This window comes from Ambystoma mexicanum, chromosome 6p (genome assembly GCF_040938575.1).
Source record: "Ambystoma mexicanum isolate Mex_15411 chromosome 6p, UKY_AmexF1_1, whole genome shotgun sequence".
NCBI lineage: Eukaryota > Metazoa > Chordata > Amphibia > Caudata > Ambystomatidae > Ambystoma > Ambystoma mexicanum.
In genome coordinates this window covers 1544729222-1544754384 of record NC_090935.1, presented here as the reverse complement: position 1 = coordinate 1544754384, position 25163 = coordinate 1544729222, and the positions used below count along the sequence as shown (strand labels likewise).

General features: G+C 46.2%; 1 protein-coding gene across 1 annotated transcript in view; it reads left to right on the top strand.

The window, feature by feature from the left end:
• Positions 1 to 25163, top strand: part of DNAH6 (dynein axonemal heavy chain 6) — a 3423448-nt gene that overhangs the window by 1656692 nt on the left and 1741593 nt on the right. Inside the window, exon 23 of the mRNA XM_069626424.1 lies at positions 15731 to 15827. Within this exon, the coding sequence (XP_069482525.1) occupies positions 15731 to 15827 (97 nt within the window). The remainder of the gene's footprint in view (positions 1 to 15730; positions 15828 to 25163) is intronic.

Sequence of the window (25163 nt, the reverse complement as noted above, 5' to 3'; positions counted from 1 at the left end):
GTATAGGCCTTTTTTCTTTGACAAGATGCCACAAGGACTACATTATTTTTCATTTGATGATCGAAGCTTGTTCCCATCTTAAATTTAGGCTTAGATTATGCTTTTTTCCACCCTGCATTTACAGTTTAATAAACACCCTTAAACTGTGATTAGTTGTCTGTCTTTACTGTTGCAACCATGAGTTCTTTACAATGGACCACTGCTACACATGAGCACCGCTCTTAAGTGGGGTAGAAAATATTCCAGAGGTGAGGCTTGGTCCTTGCATGCTCTGCCGATGAAGGTACTTTGTGATCATGCAACTGAACAGGGAAGAGGTCGCACATATAATATCAGCACCTTGCTTTGTGAGTCAGGACCTGTTGCGATAAGGGCAGGCAAATCTGCTCCGTACCTGCGCACATGCAGCAGTTATGTCTTCACCAGAATGGCAATACATTAGCTTGTTTGTGCCAAAACATAGGTCAAGCTGTATTTCAGCTCAAATATGTTTGTGAATTATTCCCTATGGTATGTCTCATTGTGGACATTTCAAGGTGTAGAAGAAAAAAATGCTTTAGAACCTGCATCTGAGATGTGCTGGATTTTCTCATCAAATTTCCTTCACTAACTCTCTAAACTATATTGCTGGCAAATATCCTTACAGTTACTTATTACTACTTGTTGAACTGCTTATGTCTTCCCAAGCAGGTGGACATTTTTCTGTGATCCCCTTCACTGGTTTTTGGCTCTGAGGGAAATAGAAGCCTATCCTCAAAACTCTAATGGTGATTTCTTTTTGAAGTCCCCTGAAGCACAGAAAACCATAAAAGAATAAAAGGAATGTTTCCATTATACTTCAGAATTCGTACTTAAAAAACAATTAATCTCTGTCCACAATTCAAGCACAAAACATACAATTTCCCACCAACATTAAAAGAAAAAAGAAAAGAAAAGAAAAAAGAAGAAAACGAAAATCATTACAAACTCATATCATAAGGAAAATAATTTAAAAAAGAGCATAAAAGAAAAAAAGCCAGAAGACTTCAATTACAGTTATTTACACATCCAACTAATATCCTATACCCGAGTTAAATAACAAGTGGAAAAGGATGTGAGAGCCAAAGTAACCAAAGAGCGACAATAATTTTAATCTAGATAAAAATCTTGATCTTTTCCAATACTTGTATTACTTTTATTGTCAATCTTGATTCTTGTCCTGACATTAACCTCATCCAAAACATATCTGTGAGGATACCCTCCAGATTATCTGCACATTTTTGGAATAGAGCTGCTCTAAAAAGCCAGGTGCCCTCACATTCCATCGAAAGATGCTTCACAGTCCGTTTCTCAGAAATTTCACAAATTGAGCATAGTTTGTAGGCAACCTCCCCCATTTTGAAAGAACTTCCCCAGTGTGTGCAATGTTTAAGCGTAATCTAAGAAAGCGTTGTCTGGTTCACCAATCAGGAAACCTCCCAAGATATCTTGGGACGCTTGTGGGATGTTTCAACCCACTAGTCCAGGCCCTGCAACATTCCTGTGCACTGCTTGCATCAGGAACATCAGAATGGCCGCCGGAGAGCATTCTGCTCACTAAAATCACCCAGTAAAGTGCGCAGTAAAAATCTGAAAATAGGCCGCCATCCACTTTTGCCTAGGTCAGTGGTGACACAGGAGACCACTGCCAAAACCCATCACTTGGCTGCCCACAGAGCAAGGCGGATTGCAAAAGAAACACAGAGCTGTGTCAAAATCCGTGTTTTCTTATTTGTTAAATTTGCAAAAATCATGGCTCACAAACCACCCAAAAGATCCAACCTCCTGTTGGGTGTTGAACATCATTCTACTTCAAGAATCCACATAAATATAATGTCAGCAGAAGTATACGTTATCTGAACAAATGTCATGATGCCTACCCCTGAGGTCCCAGACCAAGTCCAGCAACCCCAGAAGCAGGCATCAAGTTATTCCAAGCAAGCCCAACAACCCCTGCTAGGGGCTATTTGGGTGCAGTCCTGGCATCTATGGCGCCAGGCTCATATGGAGAGTCAGTCCTGGCGCCATAGGTGCCAGGCTCATATATTAAACTTACTTGATGCAGACCATGCTGCAAACTTACCTGATGCAGACCATGCTGCAAGAGCTCCAAGCCTAAAGAGGCCTGGAAGGGACTACTTTACCTAGCGACTATTTTTTACTCGGGTGGGGCTGGGGAGGAATACTTACCTGGGACTACTTTGGGGGCTATTTAAACCTCGCCCGAAGAGCAGCACACGCTTCACTTTATTCTGCATCCAGCAGCATAACGCTCACCGTGCCTGCAAGTCTGCATCCAGTCTTCTGCCACGACCGCCTCGAGTCTAGAGCTCCTAGAAAAAGGAAGAAAGAAGGAGAAAAGGTTAGAACAAGAGCAATACCTTTGATCCTTACCTGAATTCCTGATCCATCGCGCCTTTGAGCTGGAAGAAAGAAGTTATTTTATGCGCGCCTGCTGCAGCGCCGCGCTGAACTCACTGGCCTTCGCAGCATCTTCACATTCCACCGCATCCTTCTGCATGTTCCCACCGCACTCCGGCACCTAAGGGGAAGACAAGAACAGCAAGGTGAGCCAAGGGAATACACTGAGGCAATATAGTTACCCCTCATAGACTTACCTGATTTTACCACCGGGGGTACTATTCCTCTTCACGGGTCGGCGCAGCTTCCACTGCATCCTCGCCGAACCCCGGCCCCTAAGGGGAAACAAAAGGACAGCAAGGTGAAACAAAGGGACAAACCAGGGGAAACCTCCTCACCACAATAGACTTACCTGATTTTACCGCCAGAGGCATTATTCCCCGAGACTTCATACTTTCTCTCAGCGCCTGAATAAGGGAGAAAGCAACAGGTTACATATTGACATTATTTTATCGAACTGTGTTGGATAATACAAATCCTTACCTGAATATTACCGGTTGCTACGAGTAACTCTTCGCTAGGGTCAAGCTGCAACCTGCAAGGAATCGGACAAGAGTGAAAGTCAGACATTTGAACTCTTACGAACTACATACTTACGGCGTCTTGCCGGGAATCTGGAACTCACCAATTCCTTCGAGCCACTGAAGCAACTGATTATCTACGCGCCCCTGCGCTCAATGCAGGATGGAGAGCTCAACTTTCCAATCCATCAGGTGAGACTATAAGAGCGAACATCAAAGGTGATCAGTGGGGAGAACAGCGGGAGTGGGGGGGTTAACGCTCAACTCCACGGGTGGTTAATTCCCTTTCTCCATTTGCAGAAGAATATTCCTACGGGCCAAGCAAACGAAGCTAGGTGGGCCAGTCCAGTCCGTCATCTCGCCACTACGTGTCACATTGGTGGAGTCCGCAGCTGTCCAGTTCAGATCGACGCCCCTGTGGGAGCCAGGTGAGCGTAACAACAAAGTCCATTTTTGAAGATGGTTGCTGGAAAGAAATCTGTCAAAAATGGGTGTAATACCATTACTCGCCTCTGTCAGACGCTGGCGATCTCGAAATCTGGCAGGAGAAACTGTGTCTCAAAAGCTAAATATGCCAAAGAAGGGATTTCCATCAAATCAAATATAGGGTGCCACACATTGATTTTCATGTTAAAAAAGACTGCAATTGAAGATATGTTTGCTGATTTTAAATTTGTAACTGTAATTTTACACAAGGAACTATGTCACAATTGACCGTAAGATAATCTGAATCAGTTAAAACTTCAAAGTGGCTTTCTTCCCCTGAGAACATACCACCCTTTTGCTTCCCACCAAAAGGACAGGAAATTTCATTTGAATGCTAATAAGGGGAGGAGGGGCCCTTTGGTCTGTTGCTCTGCTGATCTGGAAAGAGACAATGGAGTCCTTGAACCGAATGGAAATGCTAATTCGGGTGTGACTGACATCAACTCCCCTGGCAGGAAGACAAGCCATGTGACTCTCTGACTCAGCCAAGCTTTGGAGGCGGGCCAGACTGAAAATGTGGATTTGAAACTGGACTAAATATATGTTTAAGGAAAAGACTTATAAAATATTGTCCCCAACTGACAAAAATATGAAACTTGGAGATTATTAAAATGAAAAATGTGCTCACATTTTAAAACTAATCTGTGAGACATTCAGAGACTGAACCACAAAATGGTTCATATTCTCGCAATTGTGATAATGTTAGGAACATGAAAAATTACAGGAATATGCCCAGAGGGTATGTGCATGTATGTATAAAAAATTGTACAGATCCGAAAATGTGTAACCAACCAAAAGTGCGACAAACTGTCATTTATCAACCAAAACTCGTAGGAAGATAAGATTTGGATAGAAACGTACCTTAGTCAATCTGTCATGTAATTATGTGTTATTAACAAGTTGTTCATATTGGAAATATGTTTTTTGGGAAAAATAGATTTTCTAAGTAAAAGCAAAGGGGAGGGATTTTTGTGGACCCTAGACACAGTGTCACTCTGACACTCGATGAGACATCATGACACACTGTTCCTTTCTCCAATCAGGAGAAGGGGAATTCTTTAACCTATCAGATCATTAGAGGGTTGGGCATAGACAATCAGCCTCCCCACCCACTTTGGAAAATAGATAAATAGGGACTGTTGAGGACCCAGACACACTTTCACTCATCAACTGATCCACTGGCGAAGCACCCTGCAGGAAGATACAGACTCTAGGACCTAGATCCAGACTCCAGATCCAGACTCTAGAACCAGACTCTAGAACCCTGAAGCAGAGGCCTAACCCAAAAAGCTGAACCCTTTTCAGCAGGCCTTTAAAAATCTTGCAAACCTGATTTAACCCCTAACTTCCACAGGGCCTAACCTAACTGATCCAACAGCCTGGCTGAGCTGTTTTGCTGCTACTGGCCAAGAACTGTGCTAGAACCCAAGATTCAGATCAGTCCAGCAGAGCTGTAACCCAGAACCCATCAGATCCAGTCCAAGAGGCCGTGCAGAGACCAGAGTGCTGAGAGCAGAACCAAGTGCCTGAGACCTGTCCGGTGGCGAGCGAAGTCCAGGCCAAACCCTTGACCAGATCTTTGACGGGTCCATTTTAAACCAGAGTTGTGAGTATTTAGCGAAGAACTGTACATAGTTATCTCTTAGTTTAAAGTAATCCTATTCATTCCATTTCAACCTAGCCAGACTGCATTGTGGAATCTATTTTGTCCATTCTGAATCCTTTCTCATCCTGTGATAATTGTTAGTGTAAGCCAACCTGTTTGCAATTCAAAGCGCAAGTTCATTTGAAATCTTGACTCCTTCTGAGAAAAATTGACCTTCACATAAACCTCTGTAACTTTTGAACCGTACGTCCTAGAAACAGAATTTAAATGTAATTTTGAAGCTAACATCCTCAGCTTTTAAACAAACATTCCAGTTTCTTATAGTTTTTCTATACTCGCGTTTCTCGCACACGGAAAAGTTGCAGCGAATTTGCATTTGGCTAAATTTCACCACATGTAAAAACAACTATTTCTTGATTTCAACTTCTGAATTTCGTTTTCCATCTGCTAACCATTCAACCATCAAGTGCTAGTGTTGACCTGAACCAATCCAAAGCAACTCTCACTAGTTCCGAATCTCATTTAGCGAATTAAAATCATTTTAGTATTTTTCCATACATTACATATTACATTTAAAAGCAATTGACCTGTTTTAAAAGCATTTCTGTTCTCTCTAAGCTTGCTGGGGGGAATCGGGATTGAAACTGCAATTGTTGATTGTTATTCCTGATGCCTGTGTTCCCTCATTCATGTCTTCATATTGCATATTGGGGGGACTGAGTAACAACAGGAGGAAAGAGGGGTCATATTGTCTTTTGATTGAAGTCATATCAAGTCTTATTTCTGTGTTGCATTCTTTACTATCATTGCATTTCCTTGAACCATACAAAGTATTCTCTGCTACATTATTCTTCCTATTCCCAACTGATTAAAGAGATTGTTGATATTGTAATATTACCCATTGGTGATCATTGCATAAATATTCATAAGTGTGATATTCAGATATTATTCATATTTATAAAAGTGTAATCTATATATTGTTCAATTCTTCAAATAAATCTTTTAATTTGCAAAACAAACCTACTTCTTGGCTCAGTGAGGCCGGGGGGATCCAAAGAGAGGGGCGTTATATAAGGGTACATCATCCAGAATTAAAAGAATTTTTGACATAAAATATATAAATAAGGGTTTCCATTGGGCATCCCATACTAGGCATTGACTTAGTTGGAGTGCTGGATTGAAATCACTTACAACACACCCCAGTTTCTTTTCTGCTAGTGAGAATGAATTAGCTTGATGTCACGCTCACCTGGTCTCCACGGGGGCATGCTCGTGTGCGAAGGATGATGTCTGCATTGGTGGTGTTCTGCTTAATGAGGGCCTGATTGCGTCTTCCCTTCTGTCTTGCCTCAGGAGATGTTCGTCTGCAAGCTGAAACAAGATATTAGCCAACTGTGTGGAGCTGGTTTTGGTTTTCACCTCCTTCCGTTTTATCCTTCTCTTTCTCTGGCTCACCTTGTCTATTATATGGGTGAGCTCTCCGTCCTGCACACTCTCTGGCAGGGGCGCAGTTACTCTGTAGTTCCAGGATCGAGTTTCTTCACTGATCCGATGGAGGTTGCTGAAGTGGATGGACCAGAGTAAGCAGGTAAGTCTCTATTCCAATAACTCCTTGAAATAGCTGCTTTAAGTTCTTGTATGCAAGATATCTAATGTTCGGTTTTTTTTGTCTTTCAGGTGCGGCACGAAAAGCAGCTGTTAGATGATGGATGACTCTCCTGACAATAATGTGCAGGATTCTTGCCGGTAAGTAGAGCGCTGTGCGAGATGCGCTAATAGTTCGCTTTATTTTAGCCTTCTTGTTGTGTGCGACTAACCAGCTTTTCTGTTCGGCAGGTGCAGCGCTGTTTTCCAGGAAGAAGATCGAAGGTCCAACTGACGGTGTTGAGATGCGGCGCGATGCAGAATGATGGGGAACTGCTCGATGGAGTTCCTGGAGGAGGCCGAGTCAGGTGCCTCGTTACCCAAGAGGGTACCTTCTGTTCTGCTCTTCTACAGATGCAGCGGCCCTTGGGTAAGCGTAAAGGCGAAGTCCGGATGTTCTGCAGGTAAGGCCTTCAATGCATGAATAACTCTTGTTCTTCTATTTTCACAGGTGCCAATGGCTAGAAGACTCTGGATGGGCGTGGCAGAAAGGAAGCAAGAACTGACACGGTGAGCGTTACGCTGCAGGAGTGCAGATTAACGCAAAGCGTGTTCAGTTTGCAAGGTGCGGTTTAAATGGCCTTGCAAGTAGTTCCAGGAAAATAGTCCCCTTCATCGTATCCTGTCTCTCAGGTAAAGTAGTCCCAAGCCACACCCTGTACTAAATGGCTCAGCATCTCAGAGCCAAATAAATGGACCATGTATTTAACACTTACCATGAGCCTGGCGCCAGCGGTGCCAGGACTGAGCCCAGGTGAGCCTAGCTGGGGCCTGGGAAGTCCCAAAGGAAGCCAGAATCTGGGATGGGCTTGCGGGTTTCAGGGTTTTGGGGGCATGCACCATGACACTTGATTAGCATTCAGCATAGCTTCCATTGTAATAATCCAATCCATCTGTTCAATTGCTTTATTTGCCTTCAGAGGATTGGTAACCAGGGACTCCAAGTCTGTGTCAGATCTTGTCATGATCTCTCCAACCCTTTGGTTTAGGTCTTTTAGAAGTGCTGAATAGGAGCATGCAAGATGGTCTTTGATATCTTCATACAGAGTTTGGGGTTTAGCAGTCATAATTAATAGAAAGAGGGAAACAAGCTTCCAATCCGCCTGACAGGCCAATGATTTAAGACCTAATTCATATCGGAGACATACGGTATGAAGCCCTTGTGCAAGTCCCAGGACCCTCTTCCAGATTTTACCCTCCCATATTTGCCAATTTGTTTTCCAGAGTAGTGGGTTTGCTTCCAGACCATACATAATCACCGGTACAACGTTGGACACATAGAATTTGATTAGAGGGATTATTTAAAATGTACAGTAGTTTGTATAGACTTTTTTCATTTGGGAAATCAGCCACAATAACTTACCCTCTATTTCTGATTCCACTTTTTCTTTTGATGGTGATGTATACATTACATACCCCAAATAAACCACCTCTTCCACTTTTGGGATTTTTTTATTATCCAGTACCCATTGATGATACTGTACCTTTTTTCTTGCTTGTCTGAACACAAGTATCTTAGATTTCTCTGGATTAATGGAAAGGCCATTTGATTTAGCGTATTCTCTCAGTTTGTCCAGTAAACGTTGCAGACCCACTGCTGTCCTGTCGAGCAGAACAAGATCATCGGCATAGGCCAACCAACAGATTTTATTGTCATTCATTTTGGGGCTCGCCAGTGCCGATGACTTCAATGATTCACCCATGTCTGCCAAATATAGATTAAAGAACAAAGGGGCCCGCATACAACCCTGTCTGGCACCTTTTTCTACCCTAATGAGCGCTGATAGATGGCCTTGTTCATCCATTCTTACTCTCATTAATGTATCCCTGTGAAGTTTTACCAGCATTGGCAGGATGTGTTATGGGATTTCCCAACTTGCGCGTTTGTTCCACAAACAATCTCTGTTAACCTGATCGGAAGCCTTCGAGAGATCCGCCCAAGCTCCATACAATGGTAAATCTCCCTTCGCCCTAGCTTGTTCACTGACGATGTTCAGAGCTGATCCATTTAATGCAGTGGAAAGACCCATCCCAAAATCTGTCTGGAGCTTAGATAGAATCTGTGCCTCTACAACCCATCTTTCCAGTTCTTGTAGTAGCAGCTTCATAAACAACTTGCTTTCAACATCGAGGACGCTGATGGGGCAATAGTTTGCCGGATTCACTGATCGCCCCCCTTGAAGAAAGGGATTACTATGGCTATTTTCCAGGAAGAAGGAAATGTCCTCCTTCTTAGAATATCTCTAAAGAGCCAATTGAGCAATCTAGCCAGAAGTTGTACATTATGTTTTAGGACTTGGTTGGTTAGTCCATTAGGGCCAGCTGCCCTAGATGAAGATGATTTGATGATGAGCTCTGCTATTTCATGCTCATCAAAATTCATTAACCAAGGGACATCTTTGTAACTAATCGGGTCCTAGGGTGGGGATTCTCAAAGTGTTGTCATAAGTATTCCAACCACTTAGATTCTGCAACCAAATTACATTAGGGGGTACTATGCTCCTCTTCCAACTTGTTGATAATTGACCAAAAATATCCCTCATTTTTCCCACAAACTGCTCGCAGCATCAGCTCGCCATCCTTTTGTAGACGCAGCATCTTTTGCCCCTTCGACCATTGTCTAAACGTATTTCTTAATCTGTCAGGTCCAGTCTTGAATCTTCTTGCAGGAGTGATGCTGGCCCACCAGACTCCTTAAGTATGCCCGCTCAATAATCTCTTAGTAGATAAAACTACCAAGCTGGCAAACCCAAGGGGAAAGGGGAATGGAGGAGAAAATAACAACTGCAGATCTTCACTGGCTCACAAGATACTGGCTTCCAGAATAGTTAGACTCAGTTAGATGGTTAACGATCTGGAACTGTATTGATGAAGTTTCATCAGTGTGATGTGTCTGTGAAAATCTAAACACAAAAATACACAGATTAATATTACTCTTTTCTGTATGTAGACTACTTCTATTGATATGATTATAACCTGTGATATTATACCTGCTGCCTATGCTTGATTGCTGATAGGCATCAATATTTGTAAGATACTCTTCTTACTTTCTTCAAAATATATACATACATAATTCAGTATTCATATATTCTTGAAAACTTTTGTTTTCCCTTGGCTTAATATGTTGCTGTAACTCTGAATTGAACTTGCTTGTAGATTTAAGTTCAAATACCTTCTGAGGAAGATTTTATAATGAAGAATTATTAAGTCACTAGTAGTCTTTTTACTTTTCTTTTCTTTGCAGATAAACAAAAATATTCAATTAAAAGTTCAGAAAGTCACAAAAAATATTTAAAACTCAACTGATTGAATAGCTTCCAGCTTTCTCACTTATTGGTACTCCTTTGAGGGAAGAAATGTAGCTGCATATATATTTGTTAAATTTTGAAGACTTCCGATGCCCCGAGGATGAATTTGATGACTTGATGCACTGAAAACAAAACAACAGCTGATCTGATGAACACGACGCTACGCACAACCAGAACGAAGTTGAAAACGAGGACGCGAAGCAAAAATATGAACCGCGCTATCAGGAAGTAACTGACTAAAAGGTACGATGCTCAGCACTAGGAAACACGCACACTGAAGATGCCGGCACTCCGACACGACGCCACTAGTAAATGCTAGTACGCCCTACCAGGAAGTGATGAACTCTAAAATCGGAACATACGCAACTCCGCACACTGAAGATCTGACACTCCGACACGATGCCACTGTTATATGCTAGTACGCCCAACCAGGAAATGATGAACTCTAGGATCGGGACGCACGCAACTCACGCAAGCGGGTCCTTTACTCAAACTCTAACGTTTTAACGAATATGAAGGAGACACGCATGCAATCAATACAAATACTACGCCATAGAAGTTAGTATTTCATGCGTATCATATCCAAAATTAATTAAACAAATGCAATACTAAATACCGCACACTAAATAATCCTATATTAAATAACAAGATACAAACAAACGCTTTTCAATAGTTATTTGCACATATAGCCACGAGAGAAAATAAACGTACATTTATCTTTCTTTCTCAAATTACACGCGCAGTAGAGTGCAAGTAATAGTTCTTTTAAAACATGCAGATAAGTAACAGTTTCTTAGTTCTTAAAAAAAAATAAACTTCTCCTTGAGTAAAGCCAAAAGTATGAACATTTCACTTTAAAAACTTAGCTTGCTTCATCTGTAAATTGTCCTTGTTTTAAAAGATGACTTCTTCTTGAAGGACTTTTCTGTAGTTACATTTCTCTCAAGATATTCTTCTCAAAAAGATTACTAAAATTACTTATACTAAATATCATAAGAGCTATGAAAACTGCAACCTTCCTCTATGGAAACTGGAATGAAAGGCAGTTTAGAATTCTGGCCAATCTTCCAAACTACCTCACAATACTTCTCCTCCAATCACGGTTGTTGAACTGAACCTCCATCTTGGCTTGGGGAAATAGGCTCTTTCTGTATATTATATCATTAAGGAAACTTATATAAATATTGGCTTGTTTAAATCCGAACAAACCCAAACATCACTCAACCAATTCTCCTATTTAAACATGTGATAATGAAGACTAAAAATGAATGTTTATTTGTATCTTCTTAATGAAGGTTTTCTAATGTAATGTTTCTTTGAAAATCTGGAAATATGCCATGGAATCCTGACTATTATTATTATTATTAGTTATGGAGATTATCCACCTCTCTCTCTCCATAACTTTACCATTCATAGGTCTCTTCCATAATTCTCTAAGCCTTCTTCTTAGGGTCCTCTTTTTCTCCCAAGTTTCCTTGTCAAATACATGACGATGAAAAACTTGCTTCCCTATTGATACCAAACTTCGGGGGTTAGTGTTCCAAATTAATTCTATACATTTTGAGGGTTGACAGATTTCCTCCACAACATTATCATCAATATATGATAAATTATCATTTAGGCGAATCCCTTCTTTTTTATATTTCACCACCCTGAGTTTCCGTTTCCTAGCTGTTAGTTTGACTCTGTCTGGCCATTGGTGTTATAGTCCTATCAGAGATCACCACTTCTAAGCGTGCATGATTGCTTGCACACCCATGTTTTTATCTTTAGTGAAGAATAGGACAGAAAACTATCTGGTGTCAAAAAGATATAATCGATTGTGGAGGATGAAATGCCTCGCTGCCAAGTTGTTGATGGTGGAACATCTGCCGCAACCAAGCCATTCGTCATTTTGAGGTCCCAGTCATTTAAAAAGTCCAACCATCATCTTCCAATGGTGGAGAACCTTTGAGGTTTTTTTTCACTCCTCCCGGATTACAATTTTAATACAGAAAGTATTCACATCACCTGCTAAAATTATATTGCAGTTCCCAAATTCTAACTTAATCTTCTCCAAAAATGACGACAAAATCGTCAAGAAAGCCTGAAGGTTGATACAGGCGGGGTTCCAGTACATGTTGATTATAATAACATAAACGTTTGGCATATTTGATATTACTAATATTTTACAGGCCTGAAGGCCCATACCATCATAAAAAATGAGCTCTGATTTTTTGCTTAAAGTGTTTTTAATGGCTGTCATTAGGCCTCCAGATGGTCTCCCTTTTGCTTTTTGATGTGCCGCTTGATGAAATATTGTAAACCCCTCGATTTCAAAAGGGTTAACCAGCCACGTTTCCTGAAAAAGTATATCACTTTTGCTGAACGTTTGCTCCTTCATCTCTCTAGGTTTGAAGGAGCAGGAGCCCAGCGACATTCCTCTTGCCTAAAGAGGGTGATTTCCCACCCCTAATTTCTGAAGAACTTGGGTCATGATTTCAGGGAGAAGGGAGAGAGCACCTTGCTGCTGTTCTTCCTGGTTCACAGTGTTTCTTACTACCAACTGTGGCACCTCTAAAGTGTGTGGCTGTATTGAATTTCCCAATTTAGTACCTCTTCCCTGTAGTTGATTAGGATTTAGTTCCTCCCTCGGAAAGGTGGAAAATACCTCAAGGCTTTCTTCCTCTAAATTCTTTGAGGCCGCTAGGTTTGCCAATCTAGCTTTTTTTAAATGCAAGTCCCACTTCAGCAATATGGAAGTTTTTGTCTATTCGAAAAAAACAAATTCCATGTCTTCCGATGCAAACAGATAGAGGTTCGAGATTTTAAAAAAAAAAAATTCCCAGTATTACACTTCTATTCAAAGATTTGTATTTTAAATTCTTTGCTGAAGTCTTTAACCAAATTTGCGGGATTGCAATAGTAGATATTTCTTCTTCTGCCCTTTCGTTTGTTTCTGATTAGTCTTCTAGGCTTCTTTGCTCAAAAGAGCGATAGTTTCTAGTGCTTTCAATCTCAGCGTATTTTCCGTGTCCATTGCATTTTCCTGGGCCCAATATCTGTCTCCGATAATCCTGCTGTTCGACCTGGGCAGTGGAGATATTTTTTGCTCCCTCCATCCCCCCACATGATTTCTTTCCCTTGTTTTAAAAAGATTGGTGCTATTTTCATCTCCTTTGCTTGCGACTGTTGCATTGTTCTTTGAGGGTTTAGTATTAGCTTTTCCATCAGGTTTTTCCCCATCATAAATATGGGAGCCCATGGTGGCGTCTTCGCTAATAGGCATGCTTGTGTTGAAATTGAATCTTTTTCCGATTGAGCCTGACCATGCCCCTCACATTTTTTCGCCTTTCCTGGCTCTGATGAAAAGCATTCAGCAATATCGGTTTGTAGTCCACACAAACACTCACAATCTCTGACATGATTGCCTAATCCTAATGAGTTTTGATATGAAGTCAGTTGTGAGTGCTGTGGCCCTTTTTCGCTCTCTTTTGAGAGGAAGGATTTTCATGAGTCTACCATTCTATGCACTGGTTTAGTAGAGCAGTTTTGTTGCCCAATCAATGGCACATCCAAATCTGGGGTTGATAATACTTTCAGGAAGGAAGTTGCCTTTGATTTCTTAATTTTTGTTTTGGTTTGATTTTTTGTTTTCTTAAGGTCTCTCTTGTTAATTTGCGATGAAGCTTTTTGCTTTCTCCTCTTTGCCTCACCTCTCCTTAATATCTTTCTTCTTTAATGGTTTCGTTTTTCCGATTCTGTCCATGAGGCATCCTTTTCCTTTGCAGCAGTCCCTTCATTTTCTAGTAGATTTTGTGAGGGTATGATCACCAAATCTGGTTCCCTTACACAACTTGGGCCAATCTGCTAAATTCTTCTAAGACTGTCTCCGAGAGAGGGGTATCATCAAATAGTAGATTCGTGTCCTCCTCCCTCACCACTACTACTTCTCTTTCTATTGAGTTCCTTAATGGCTTCAGCTGTGTCAAAAGATCTTGCATCATTGAACGGGATTTGTCTTCCTCGATCTTTTTCACTCACAGGAGATTTAAAATAGCTGAAATGTCTAGACCTTGTTTTGTGATTTCTGTGCCCGATCACCTTGGCTTCTATGTCTTTTTTTACAAAACAGATCTTCAATTATTTTATGCATTTTGGATGTAGTAGTGGTATATTTTAAGCCATGTCTCAACAGTAGTGCAGTTTTTAGAGAGCCTTCCTTGTTCTTTTCCTCCATTCGGGGGACTTGGCTGTATTTGAGCGGTTACTCTTACTGTTGTACTAATTGGTAACTGAACAGTATCTACTGTTGGGACTTGTGTGTCATCTTCAATCCTTGTTTCTGCGTATGACCCATCCCATTCAGGGGTTCTGATGTTATCTGAGAGAATACCAATTTGTAAGTTGTATTTCATTTTGTGTGTGTCTTATGGCGTCTTAAGGTGTAATTGTGTTTACACCTATCTCCACCAACTCAGAAAGGGCTAATTCTCCCAATCACTTTTTCAACAAAGCCTCGAAAAAACTCCTAGGTGCCTTATCCACCCAGAAGAGAAGTTCAAAGGCCTAATGCCCACAGTCACTCCTCAACTGGTACCTCCAGATGAGAAGGGTCGTAGGATTTTCCCACCAATGCCTACAGTCACATTTCAGGATGCACCTCTGAGAGAAAGGTCTTTCCACAGATGCAGGAAGCTCAAAGGCCTGATGCCCACAGTCACTTCCACATCAAAAGCCAAAAGATATAAGTAACTTAAAGTCACTAAGGTTTCGTCAGAATCACTAGAAAGCTGGGCGGTATCACTATCAAGCCATGTAAGATACTTTAACATGCGGTGCTCGCCAGCATCCTTTGTGATTTCGAAAGAGAACTAGCCAATATTGCAGAGTGTCTGTCCGCGAGGAAATCAAGCGAAACACTTGCAAAAGAACCAACCAGCCACAACTCAGGCGGCCTGCCAGCTTTTACAAACACCCGATGGGGCCCCCGAAAGAGCTGTCCTAACGCAGGTTCTTACTATGGGGTATACTCACTGCTGCTCAACCGCACAGCCCTGCTCAGCCCTGTTTGCGATATCTCCAAAAATCCTAATAATGTAAGTGGCTCCCCTACTGTATGTCCTGCGCTTACTTTAGCCTGCCGGGGGATCAAAATCACTGCTTCGCCACATTTACACACCTACTATCGACAATCCACTGAAAGTCGCAGGCGGTCACAGGTAGTCACAAGAGATCCGTTAAGATTGCGTATCTCTCCGGCAATGAATGCTGGATCACTGGAGTTGCAAGTCTCTCAAACGTAGCCCATAACTTTCTCTCTCCTAAAGCAAAGCACTGCAGAGCTGCCGTCACTGTGGCTGCTGTTAGAGGAAAGGAGAAAGCTGCGTCAAGCCACACTGCATATCCGTTTGCTCGTAGTCTCACAAGGCACAAAGTACAAAGCAGCCGCTTCCGACGCAGAAGATATTGGCATTTGAGTGAAGGAAGCGTACTGTAATCCCGGCTGAAACCAGATGACATTAACCGATTTGGCGAACTCCTGTTAATGCCATCCACAAATGAACAAGCGTTACTGATAAGTATTATTGTCTCTGCTTTAAAAGTGCAATATTATATGGTACATTTTTTGATAGGTTCCACTAGAAAGTAATTAAAGCCTTGAGTAGATGTGGGGTTGTCCTTATTTTTCTCTGTCTTTTTCATTGTGTGCCCACATTACTGAATGCTGTATTTATCTTATTTAGGTTTGCTGGAAACATTTCAGAATAACAATGGGCTTCTTGATCAGATTCAAAAGTGCCTCGAGGCCTACTTGGAGTCTAAGCGAGTAGTCTTTCCACGGTAAGCCAAATGTCCATAAAACAAATATATGTTTGTACACAAAAGGTTGTTATTTATATGGATTCCAGATCACAATTTCAGGAAACTGTTTCTATTATCCTGTTTTTTTTAAACTGAAAATGGCATTTGTACCACCTGCTGGTAGGCTCAGAGCAGTAATATTTATTTATTTGAAGGATTTTGGTTTGGAAGGCTTTTCTGTCACTGTTTTCTAACTCCAATACATCTTCGGTTTACACAGTCGACAGGCCTTTGAGGATTTTCCCAACAGCTCCAGTGATGGTAATCATTTGCAGAAGTCAATGAGCCTCATTACGACCCTGGCGGTAATCGCCCGTCATTACCGCCATGGCGTAATGAGCGTTTACGCCGTGGGACGATGGCGTAAAGAGCGCCACATTACGACCCATCGCGCACGAGCATTACGCCATGGCGGTAATGCAATTAACGCCATGGCGGAAAAGGCCCCTACCGGCATCGTTAAGCGAGCAAGGTGCACTTACGCCACCGTAAGTAGCGGCCACCGTAAGTAGCGGCCACCGTAAGTAGCGGCCACCGTAATTAGCGGCGGCCGTAAAAAGTCGAACCGGAAATAGCGTCATCGCGCCGGAACGGGAAACAGCCCGTCGGCCATCTTGAAAAACACAATCCATCGCCATCCTACCAAACAACACCAGACCCAACCCTGACACCTGTCCCAACCAATCACCCACCCTACCAAGTACCCGAAAATGCCTAAATGTGTGAAAAAGGCATGTGACCGCCAGCGCCAGGAGAGATTCAGCCGGGAGGAACTCTGCATGCTTGCGGAGACCCTGCAAGACAACGCAGGTGTCGTTTTCTCCCCGGACATGACCAGGACAGCGATTGGGAAAAAGAAGTCCATCTGGGCCCTGGTGGCTGAGCGCGTCAGCGCGGTGGGGACCGTACCCCGCACCCCACAGCAGTGCAGGAAGCGCTGGGATGACCTACGTATCCGGGTCAGAGCCGTCATCTCAGCAAACCGCAACCTTGCCCTGGGTACCGGTGGAGGGTCGGAATCCCCCCTGAAACTCCAACCGTGGGAGGAGATCTGTGCAACCACGATTGGCATGGAGTCCATTGAAGGCGTCGGAGGGATGGAAAGGGGAGCTCCGACATCAGGGGATGAAGGTAGGTGCCTCAAACAAGACATGCCATAGTCACAGCAGTCCAATCATGTGTAGCACAAGGTTGCCCTAGAGTGTAAATGCAACACATATCAACACTGCCCATAGCCACATGCGAGCACCACCCTGCATACACTGCTGGCACCCGCATACCTGCATCCACATTCCACACTAAAAGGAGACAACCTGCATGGCACTGCCTGAAATCTTCCTCATCCACTGACCACAATAATGTCAAACATTTCATTCCAAAGTCCGCAGACCCATCAATAACGGCCTCCCTCCTTTGCTCCACCACAGGCACAGATTCACACCCAGAGGACCAGGACACCCCTGCGCCAAAGAGGGCCAAGAAGGCCATCAACAACGTCCCTGCACCCTCAACCTCAGCTGCAGTGAGGCAGACCCCACAACAAGCAGGTCCCACTGCAGGGATACCGGAGGTCCCACCGGCAAGCACCCCTGTCGGCAGCAGGCCAGCAGCAGCTGCTCCACCTCCACCGACATTGCCTGCCACAGGAGGCAGGGGGTCAGCGGCCAGCAGCAACATCGGGGAGACAGCTGCAACAGCTGCATGTTCAGACTCGGACATGGAGCACGAGGTCAGAAGCCCCACTGACCTACTACATTCCCCCTGTTTCTCAGACGCCAGCCCCCATGAGGGTCACTCACAGGGGCACACAGAGGTAGAGGAGTGGCCATCCACCCCATGCCCTGTCCACACTCCACAGGAGGGGAGCAGCCCCTCCATCACTCCACCAGCACTGGCCATGGGCCAGCACGGCCAGCAGTCCCTCCAGGACATCACTCAACGGCAGCATCAACTGTCCGCAATGCTGGATGAGCATGCTGCGGAATGTGTGGGTGCTAGGTCTAGCATTGAACAGGCCACGGAGACCCTAAGGGCCGAAGTGGCGCAGAGCACTGCCACCCTGAGGGATGCCATGCAGGCCATGTCCAGGGACATCTGTGCAGAACTTGCGGCCTTGCGTCGTGCGGTCACTGGCCTCACCCACACACAACAGGACGTGCATGCACAGGGGCAGCCAGGGACATCCTCCACTGCCAGTTCTGCGCAGAGCAGCCCCGTGCGACGTTCCGGTCGTAACCTGCGCTCCACAGCCAGGGGTGCCCCGGGGGCCGGGAGAGGGGGCTTGTGACGGCCTGTGGCCACTGTCACAGGCATCTGTTGACACCTGCATGGGGTGTGTTGGGGTGTGCAGGGGGGAGGTGGGAGGGGGTGTGTTGGGGTGTGCAGGGGGGAGGTGGGAGGGGGTGTGTTGGGGTGTGCAGGGGGGAGGTGGGAGGGGGTGTGACATGACAGTTCATAGTTTCAATACACTTTTTTCTTTCCAAAAAAGAAATGTGTGGACATTTTCATTGCGTATGTGTGCTTTATTGGTGTACAGTCCACAGTGTGCATGTCCCAGGGACACACAGTGCCCCAAGTGCAGTCTCCATGCGATAAACACCAGCCGTGTGTGCTAGAAGCAGTGGTCGATGATACTTTGGCGCATGGCACGCCCCTCCTGTGCTTCGCCTCCTCCATGGGGTGCCGCCCCATCTGCACCCTCCTCATCCTCATCGTCAGGTGGTTGCAGTTCTGCGTCAGGGGGCAGGGGCACATTCCGTCTGACGCACATATTGTGTAGCATGACACATGCCATGACGATCTTTGCCACCTTCTCATGGCCATACAGGAGTGCCCCACCAGACCTGCTGAGGCTTCGGAACCGTGCCTTCAAGAGGCCGAATGTCTGCTCTATGACCACACGAGTACGTGTATGTGCACGGTTGTAGTCCTCCTCGTGCTGGTTCTGCGGGTTCCGGACTGGTGTGAGGAGCCACCTCTTCAGGGGATAGGCTGCATCACCTGTATGTAGGCGAGAATGTATGCGTCAGTCATGTTGTCTGATCAGGAACATGATGTTCCACCATGGCTCGCATCCAACTGTTACTTTGGCTCACTTCTACATGCACTAATTGATTCACACAATGCAACCAGTATGTGCTCATGGCTCCCATGGCCTGTTTTGCATGCCATCACCCAATGTATGCAGAGGGGTTGTGTGCATTGTGAGTGCCCTTCCTCTGTCTCCGTTCCCTGTGTTACTCACAGCCAGGTGGAGTATACATCATCCCCCCCCTTTCTGCCAGGTGGAGTATGCATCATCCCCCCCCCCTTTCTGCCAGGTGGAGTATGCATCACCCCCCCCCCCTTTCTGCCAGGTGGAGTATGCATCATCCCCCCCCCCCTTTCTGCCAGGTGGAGTATGCATCATCCCCGCCCCCTTTCTGCCAGGTGGAGTATGCATCATCCCCCCCCCTTTCTGCCAGGTGGAGTATGCATCATCCCCCCCCCTTTCTGCCAGGTGGAGTATGCATCATCCCCCCCCCCTTTCTGCCAGGTGGAGTATGCATCATCCACCCCCCCTTTCTGCCAGGTGGAGTATGCATCATCCCCCCCCCTTTCTGCCAGGTGGAGTATGCATCACCCCCCCCCCTTTCTGCCAGGTGGAGTATGCATCACCCCCCCCCTTTCTGCCAGGTGGAGTATGCATCATCCCCCCCCTTTCTGCCAGGTGGAGTATGCATCACCCCCCCCCCCTTTCTGCCAGGTGGAGTATGCATCACCCCCCCCCTTTCTGCCAGGTGGAGTATGCATCATCCCCCCCTTTCTGCCAGGTGGAGTATGCATTGGTACGTCATTCACCTGCCCACTTCCATGACATTGCACTCACCGAGTAGCCAGGATCTTGGCCCTGCATGTCGCTCCATGTAGCGTGGTATTGTGGAGTTCCTCAGGACCATGGAATCATGGGTTGATCCGGGGAATCGGGCACAACAATGTGTGATGATCTTGTTGGAGTCACAGACCATTTGCACGTTGATTGAGTGGAACTGTTTCCGGTTGCGGTACGGTACCTCCATGGCACGTGGAACCACCAATTCCACATGGGTGCAGTCGATGGCACCAATGCAACCGGGTATGCTGGCTAGTGCATGGAAACCCACTTTGGTGTTTGCAATCTCCTGGGCAGTCCGTGGTAATGAGATGTGGTCGTCTGTGTGCTTGAGGAGGGCATCGAGCACTTGGATGAGTGTTCGTGAGAATAATGGTTGTGAGATGCCATGCAGGTGCCCCACTGTGTGCTGGTAGGTGCCTGTGGCCAGGAAGTGGAGTACGGCCACTACCTTCAGTAGGGGGGGGATGGCGGTTGGACTTTCTATCATGCTGACAATGTCGTTGTGTGTCATGTCTACGATGGCGGTGATGGTGTCCCGGTCCAAACGGTACAGGGTGTGGATCTGCTCAGCAGTGAGGTTGAATGGATTGGCTCTGATGCGTGGGATTGGGGGCTGCCTGCGTGGTGGTACTGGCTGTGCTGGTGGGGCTTGCTGGGCCTGCCTTGCCCTCCTTCTCCTCCTGCGTCTCCTCTGTGCTGCCTGTTGTTGTTGTTGCTGTTGTAGCACATGCATTGCTATCAGGTCCTCCAGCCCCAACATTGCTAGTCGTATTGGCATCATTGTGGAGTGTGACTGGGTGTGGGAAGGGGTGGGGTGTGCTCTTTTTGTACTCCCCTGAGTCTGTATTGCCTTCACCTGTGCTGTTTCTGTGCACCTGTGGCAGCTGCATTCACTTAACATGGCCCTTTACGGTTGGTTCGCGATGGCGTTATTTGCACCATGGCGGTAAGGTACTTAACGGCCTGGGTGATGGCGTTAGGTGCATGTCCGCTTGGGTCGGCATTTGCGTACCTTTCCGCCATGGCGCTAAGTACGGTGTGGGCGGTCGCGTGCGCGCACCCTTAGCGCAGTTAGCGGCAGCGTTAACTACGATGCCGCTATTGGCTTCGTAGTTAACGGTCACGGGTCATGATCGGACCTGGCGGAAGACGATGGCGGTAACCATTTACCGCCATCGTTTTTCACTTAGCGCCAGGGTCATAATGAGGCCAAATGTGAAGGTGTGGTTAAATGTCAGTTAATTTGGAAAGACCTCATTTGATGAGGAAAATATGTCTTTATGTGAGGTACCACCAACAACAGGCTTGGTAGCTAACTCGGTCTTCGGCACAGGTTGATGGTGTGTAACCAAGGGTGCATGTGCCTCCAGAGCGCAAGTGTAGGGGAGTTGTTATTACCCTTGGCTGAAAACTATAGAAATATTTGCTTCCAGGCCTCTTTGGGACTTAACGTCTTCTTTGAGTCTTCAGTGTGATTGGATAGAGTTCTGGAGCTTTGAATTTTGGACCTGGAGTGTCATGGCAACTTCCTGGGGCCGATTCATGGAACAAATGTGCGGCGAAAATCTTGGCGCAAGCGTGAAAAAGCAAGCGCTTGCGCACGCGCGCGATTCATGGAAGGGCCTGCGCGTGTTTATTGCGGGATGTGCGCCAAATCCGAGCGTGGCACGCACGGGCACACACGTCACAGCAACATTCCGAACGCTGTGCACGACACGCACAGCGAAAGCGCACAACGTCGGCACACACACCAAAAAGGGGGCAGAACACGGGGCGGAACACGCGGAATGGGGAACAACGTGTGAAAAAGAAGGCGTAAATGAGGAAGTACTGCAGGGAAATAGACGGAAACGCCCACACGCACACGAACAACACGTATTCATGGAATTGTATAGGGAAACCCGCACATGGCAAAAGACGCGCACAGGCCCAAACACGTCCGCCACACGATGGCAGGCAGTAGCGTGCCTGCGCATTACAAAAGTGTGCGCAAACAACAAACGGGTATATACAGGCAAGATGAATGTCCCATTCTCTGTCCCCCTAGGAGAAATGACATGTCACGCAACGAACAGGCATCCCATAAAAGCAAGAAAAAGAGCTAAGCGACCTCTGTAGCCCACGTGCATGTAAAAAAACACACACAGTACGCTGTGGCAGCCAGGAACCCTAAAAATACGTACGTGATCAACACGCAGGCTAGTATAGCCGTAAAAAAAGGGTTACGCGACAAACCGGGACACCCGCAGTGGGAAAAATAGCATGTGCGACTCACCGTCTGCTGCGTGTAGAACACATGGCCATCACCCACCCACTGCGAAGTAATCGCGTGTGAACCCCAACGCCTGGAAAACACACGCACTGCTTTCCACGAAAAGCACGTACAGAGTGATGTAAACCCACGTGGGACCTTCAACCCGTGCCAGGGGAACGCCCGTGCGTGTCACATCACAGACATGCTTATACGCTAAGGGCCTTTCCTCGAATTACACACTGACGTGCAGTTTTTTCACGTGCCAAATCACTCCGTATCAAGCTGGCCACACGACAACACACGGAAGACCACGCTCCTGCCCAGAAGGCCATTTTCCTGCCCCCAGAGCCCCGAGAATGCTCCCACCTGCCATCTGCTGCCTGCCTGCCTGCTGGCCACGTGCCCTGCTGTTTGGTGCCTGCACGTCAGCCATCTGCAGGGGTCCAGTTGCTGTGACCACCTTTGCTGGAACAGAAGACTCCCGACTGGTATTCCATCACTCCACAACCCAGCCCCAGGACCCTGTTGGCCACCCACACCTTGCCATGTCCGACACAACACCAACTGGCACCAGTGGCAACCCCCCAGAAGAGAGGCAGAGGGCTGCCAGCTTCACTGCCAATGAAGTTGGCCTCCTGGTGGAGCAAGTCCTGGGGCATTATGATACCCTCTTTGGAAGTTCATGCGCCGACAATGAAGGACGGAAGAGGATCAGGAAGGACATCATGGCTGCCATCAACATGAAGGGGGTGGCAGCCCGTGACATGCAACACGTCCGGAAGCGCTGGGAGGACTTCAGGTCCAGGACCCTCAGCAAGGCCCGGAGCCTCTTGAAGGCAAAGCATGCAGAAGGGGGCCGGGTCTGCCTTACCAACATCCAGATGAGGGTCTTGGAACGCAAACACCCAGCGCTCCACCTCCAGATTCTTCAGAGGCAGACCCATCCGGAGTCGAGCGGTAAGTGTCCATGCATACTGATTGGACGCTGTGCATGTTAAGGTGTGGCAGGAGTGTGCAGGTTGCACACATGTCTTGGAAGGCCCATGTATGGATGTGTATGTACAGGAACATGAGCCTGACGCATGTGAGTCCAGTCATGTGTGAGGCACATCAATGGTGTATGTGTTCAAATGCATGGTGCCCAAATGCATGTGTCGGTGCACACATGTTTAAAATGATGTGTATGTACTGTGGCATGGTTGTGGTGTGACACATGGATGCTGGTTCCATCTTCCTGTATGTGCACAATGTACATGCGCGTGTGTATGTGTATTTGACATGTGTGCCACTGTGATACACCATGGATGCATGTGACACCGACATGTAGGTGGCTGATTGGTAGATGTGACATGGATGGCGATGATTTCACTGCGACAGGTGGTGGAGATGTACAGATGCATGTATGTCTGGTGGTGTGTGCATGTGTTTGGCACTCCCCGTGTTGCATGTGACGTCAGGTTTACCTTCGGATGCTCATGCTGTTGTATGTGTATGGATGGTGCTGCCTGCTGCAACATTCCTGTTGATTTGCGCATCTGTGTGGGTTCAAATGATATGTGTGTTGGGGAGTGTGATGTCATGTGTGAAGTTTGAGACTGCCATTCATGAACAACTGTCATGTGTGTATCAGACCATTATACAGTGCACTGATGCCTGTGTTCTGATGCCTGTGTTCTGTCTCCCCCTGTCTGCAGCGTCAACTGATGAAGAGGGCAGAGACGGTGCTGTGGAGATCAGCGGCAGGGATCCCACCGCCAGCCGGAGACGCAAGGCCCAGCTCCCCTCCCATGTTGTCATCTCGTTGGGGAGTGAGGGGTCTGGTGCTGCGTCCGCGGCCACTGCTGCCATGGGTAGGTCCAAGAGGCGGAGGTCGGAGGTGGACTCCTCGGCAGCAGAAGGGGTAGCTGAGACCCCACAGGGGCCTATGGAGGAAGATGGCACCGAGTCATCCAGGTTGGTGGAGGCTTTGGTTGAGGAGGAGGCCGTGGAAGGGCCACACACGGGGTCTGGAGGGGGGATTCCACTGGTGCTAGTGGTGCAGTCCAGGGGCAGGGACAGGAGGCAGCCTATGCGGCCACAGAGGTGCCTGTGTGTAATCCTGTCCCTGATCCTGTGACTGCATCATCCCTCACCAGCAGGGATGCCTTCGTCCAGACCCGTTTTCAGCGAGGGGATCCACTAACAACAGCTGGCCTTCCTCTCCCTGCAGACGTGGCAATCCGGGACCGTGTTGAGCCTGTCCTGGCTGGGGTGGCGTTGCACCAACTTGGCAGCCGGGAAAACGTGCAGGGTTCTCGTGAGGACGCTGCACGTTATTTCAGATGCCTCATTGACCGCGTCGACCGACTAGGAGGGATCACCGGTGCTGGGTTCCTCCGTGTGCTGGACCTTCTACCGACACCCTCCTCAACTGAACCCCTTATGCGCCAGTCGTCCTCTGTGCCATCTTCCTGGCCATGTATCACTTGGCCACCCTGTGGAGCTGCCACTGACCCAGTGTCAGGCTGGTGGCCAGGTTCTCAAATTTGAGAATTACGTAATTAGTTCACATAATACTGCAGGTCATGCATACTATTACTGACAAAGTAATCGCATACTGTCGTTTTGCTATTTATTTGAGATTAGCAGTATAGTCAAGTTAGCCAAGTGAATGACTGGAAGATGAGCCAATAGTCTTTTCGTTATTTTTATTACTTTCTTTCTTTGTTCCTTTCCTTTTCTGTACTTTGCATGGTTGATGGCAGCCTCAGACTTTCATAACAAGTGAGTTGCCCCACTCTTTCTGTCAAGTAAATATTGTTACGATATCATTTTCCCTTTTTTGATGTAAATCTGTTTAGAGACATGTACTCCGGGATATATTCACAGTCCAAAAGAACAATTAACTTCGCTTTTGAGACCCTTACCACACAAACGTTTTTACTTTCCAGCAGGAACGCTCAGAACAGAATGATATTATTTGCGCAGTTTCATTTCAACATTAGTAACATGTCAGTATGTAAATATTACACACACGTTATTTTACTTTTTTCTTTATACTTGAGATATAATGTATTAAGTTAATTTGGTTTTAATTAAACCCATCACTCAAGTTTGCACATTTGACATGAGCCAGATAAATATGTACTGCAACTCGTTTCTGATACACTAACGGACTAAGGTAGACATTACAACATGGCCGCTGTTT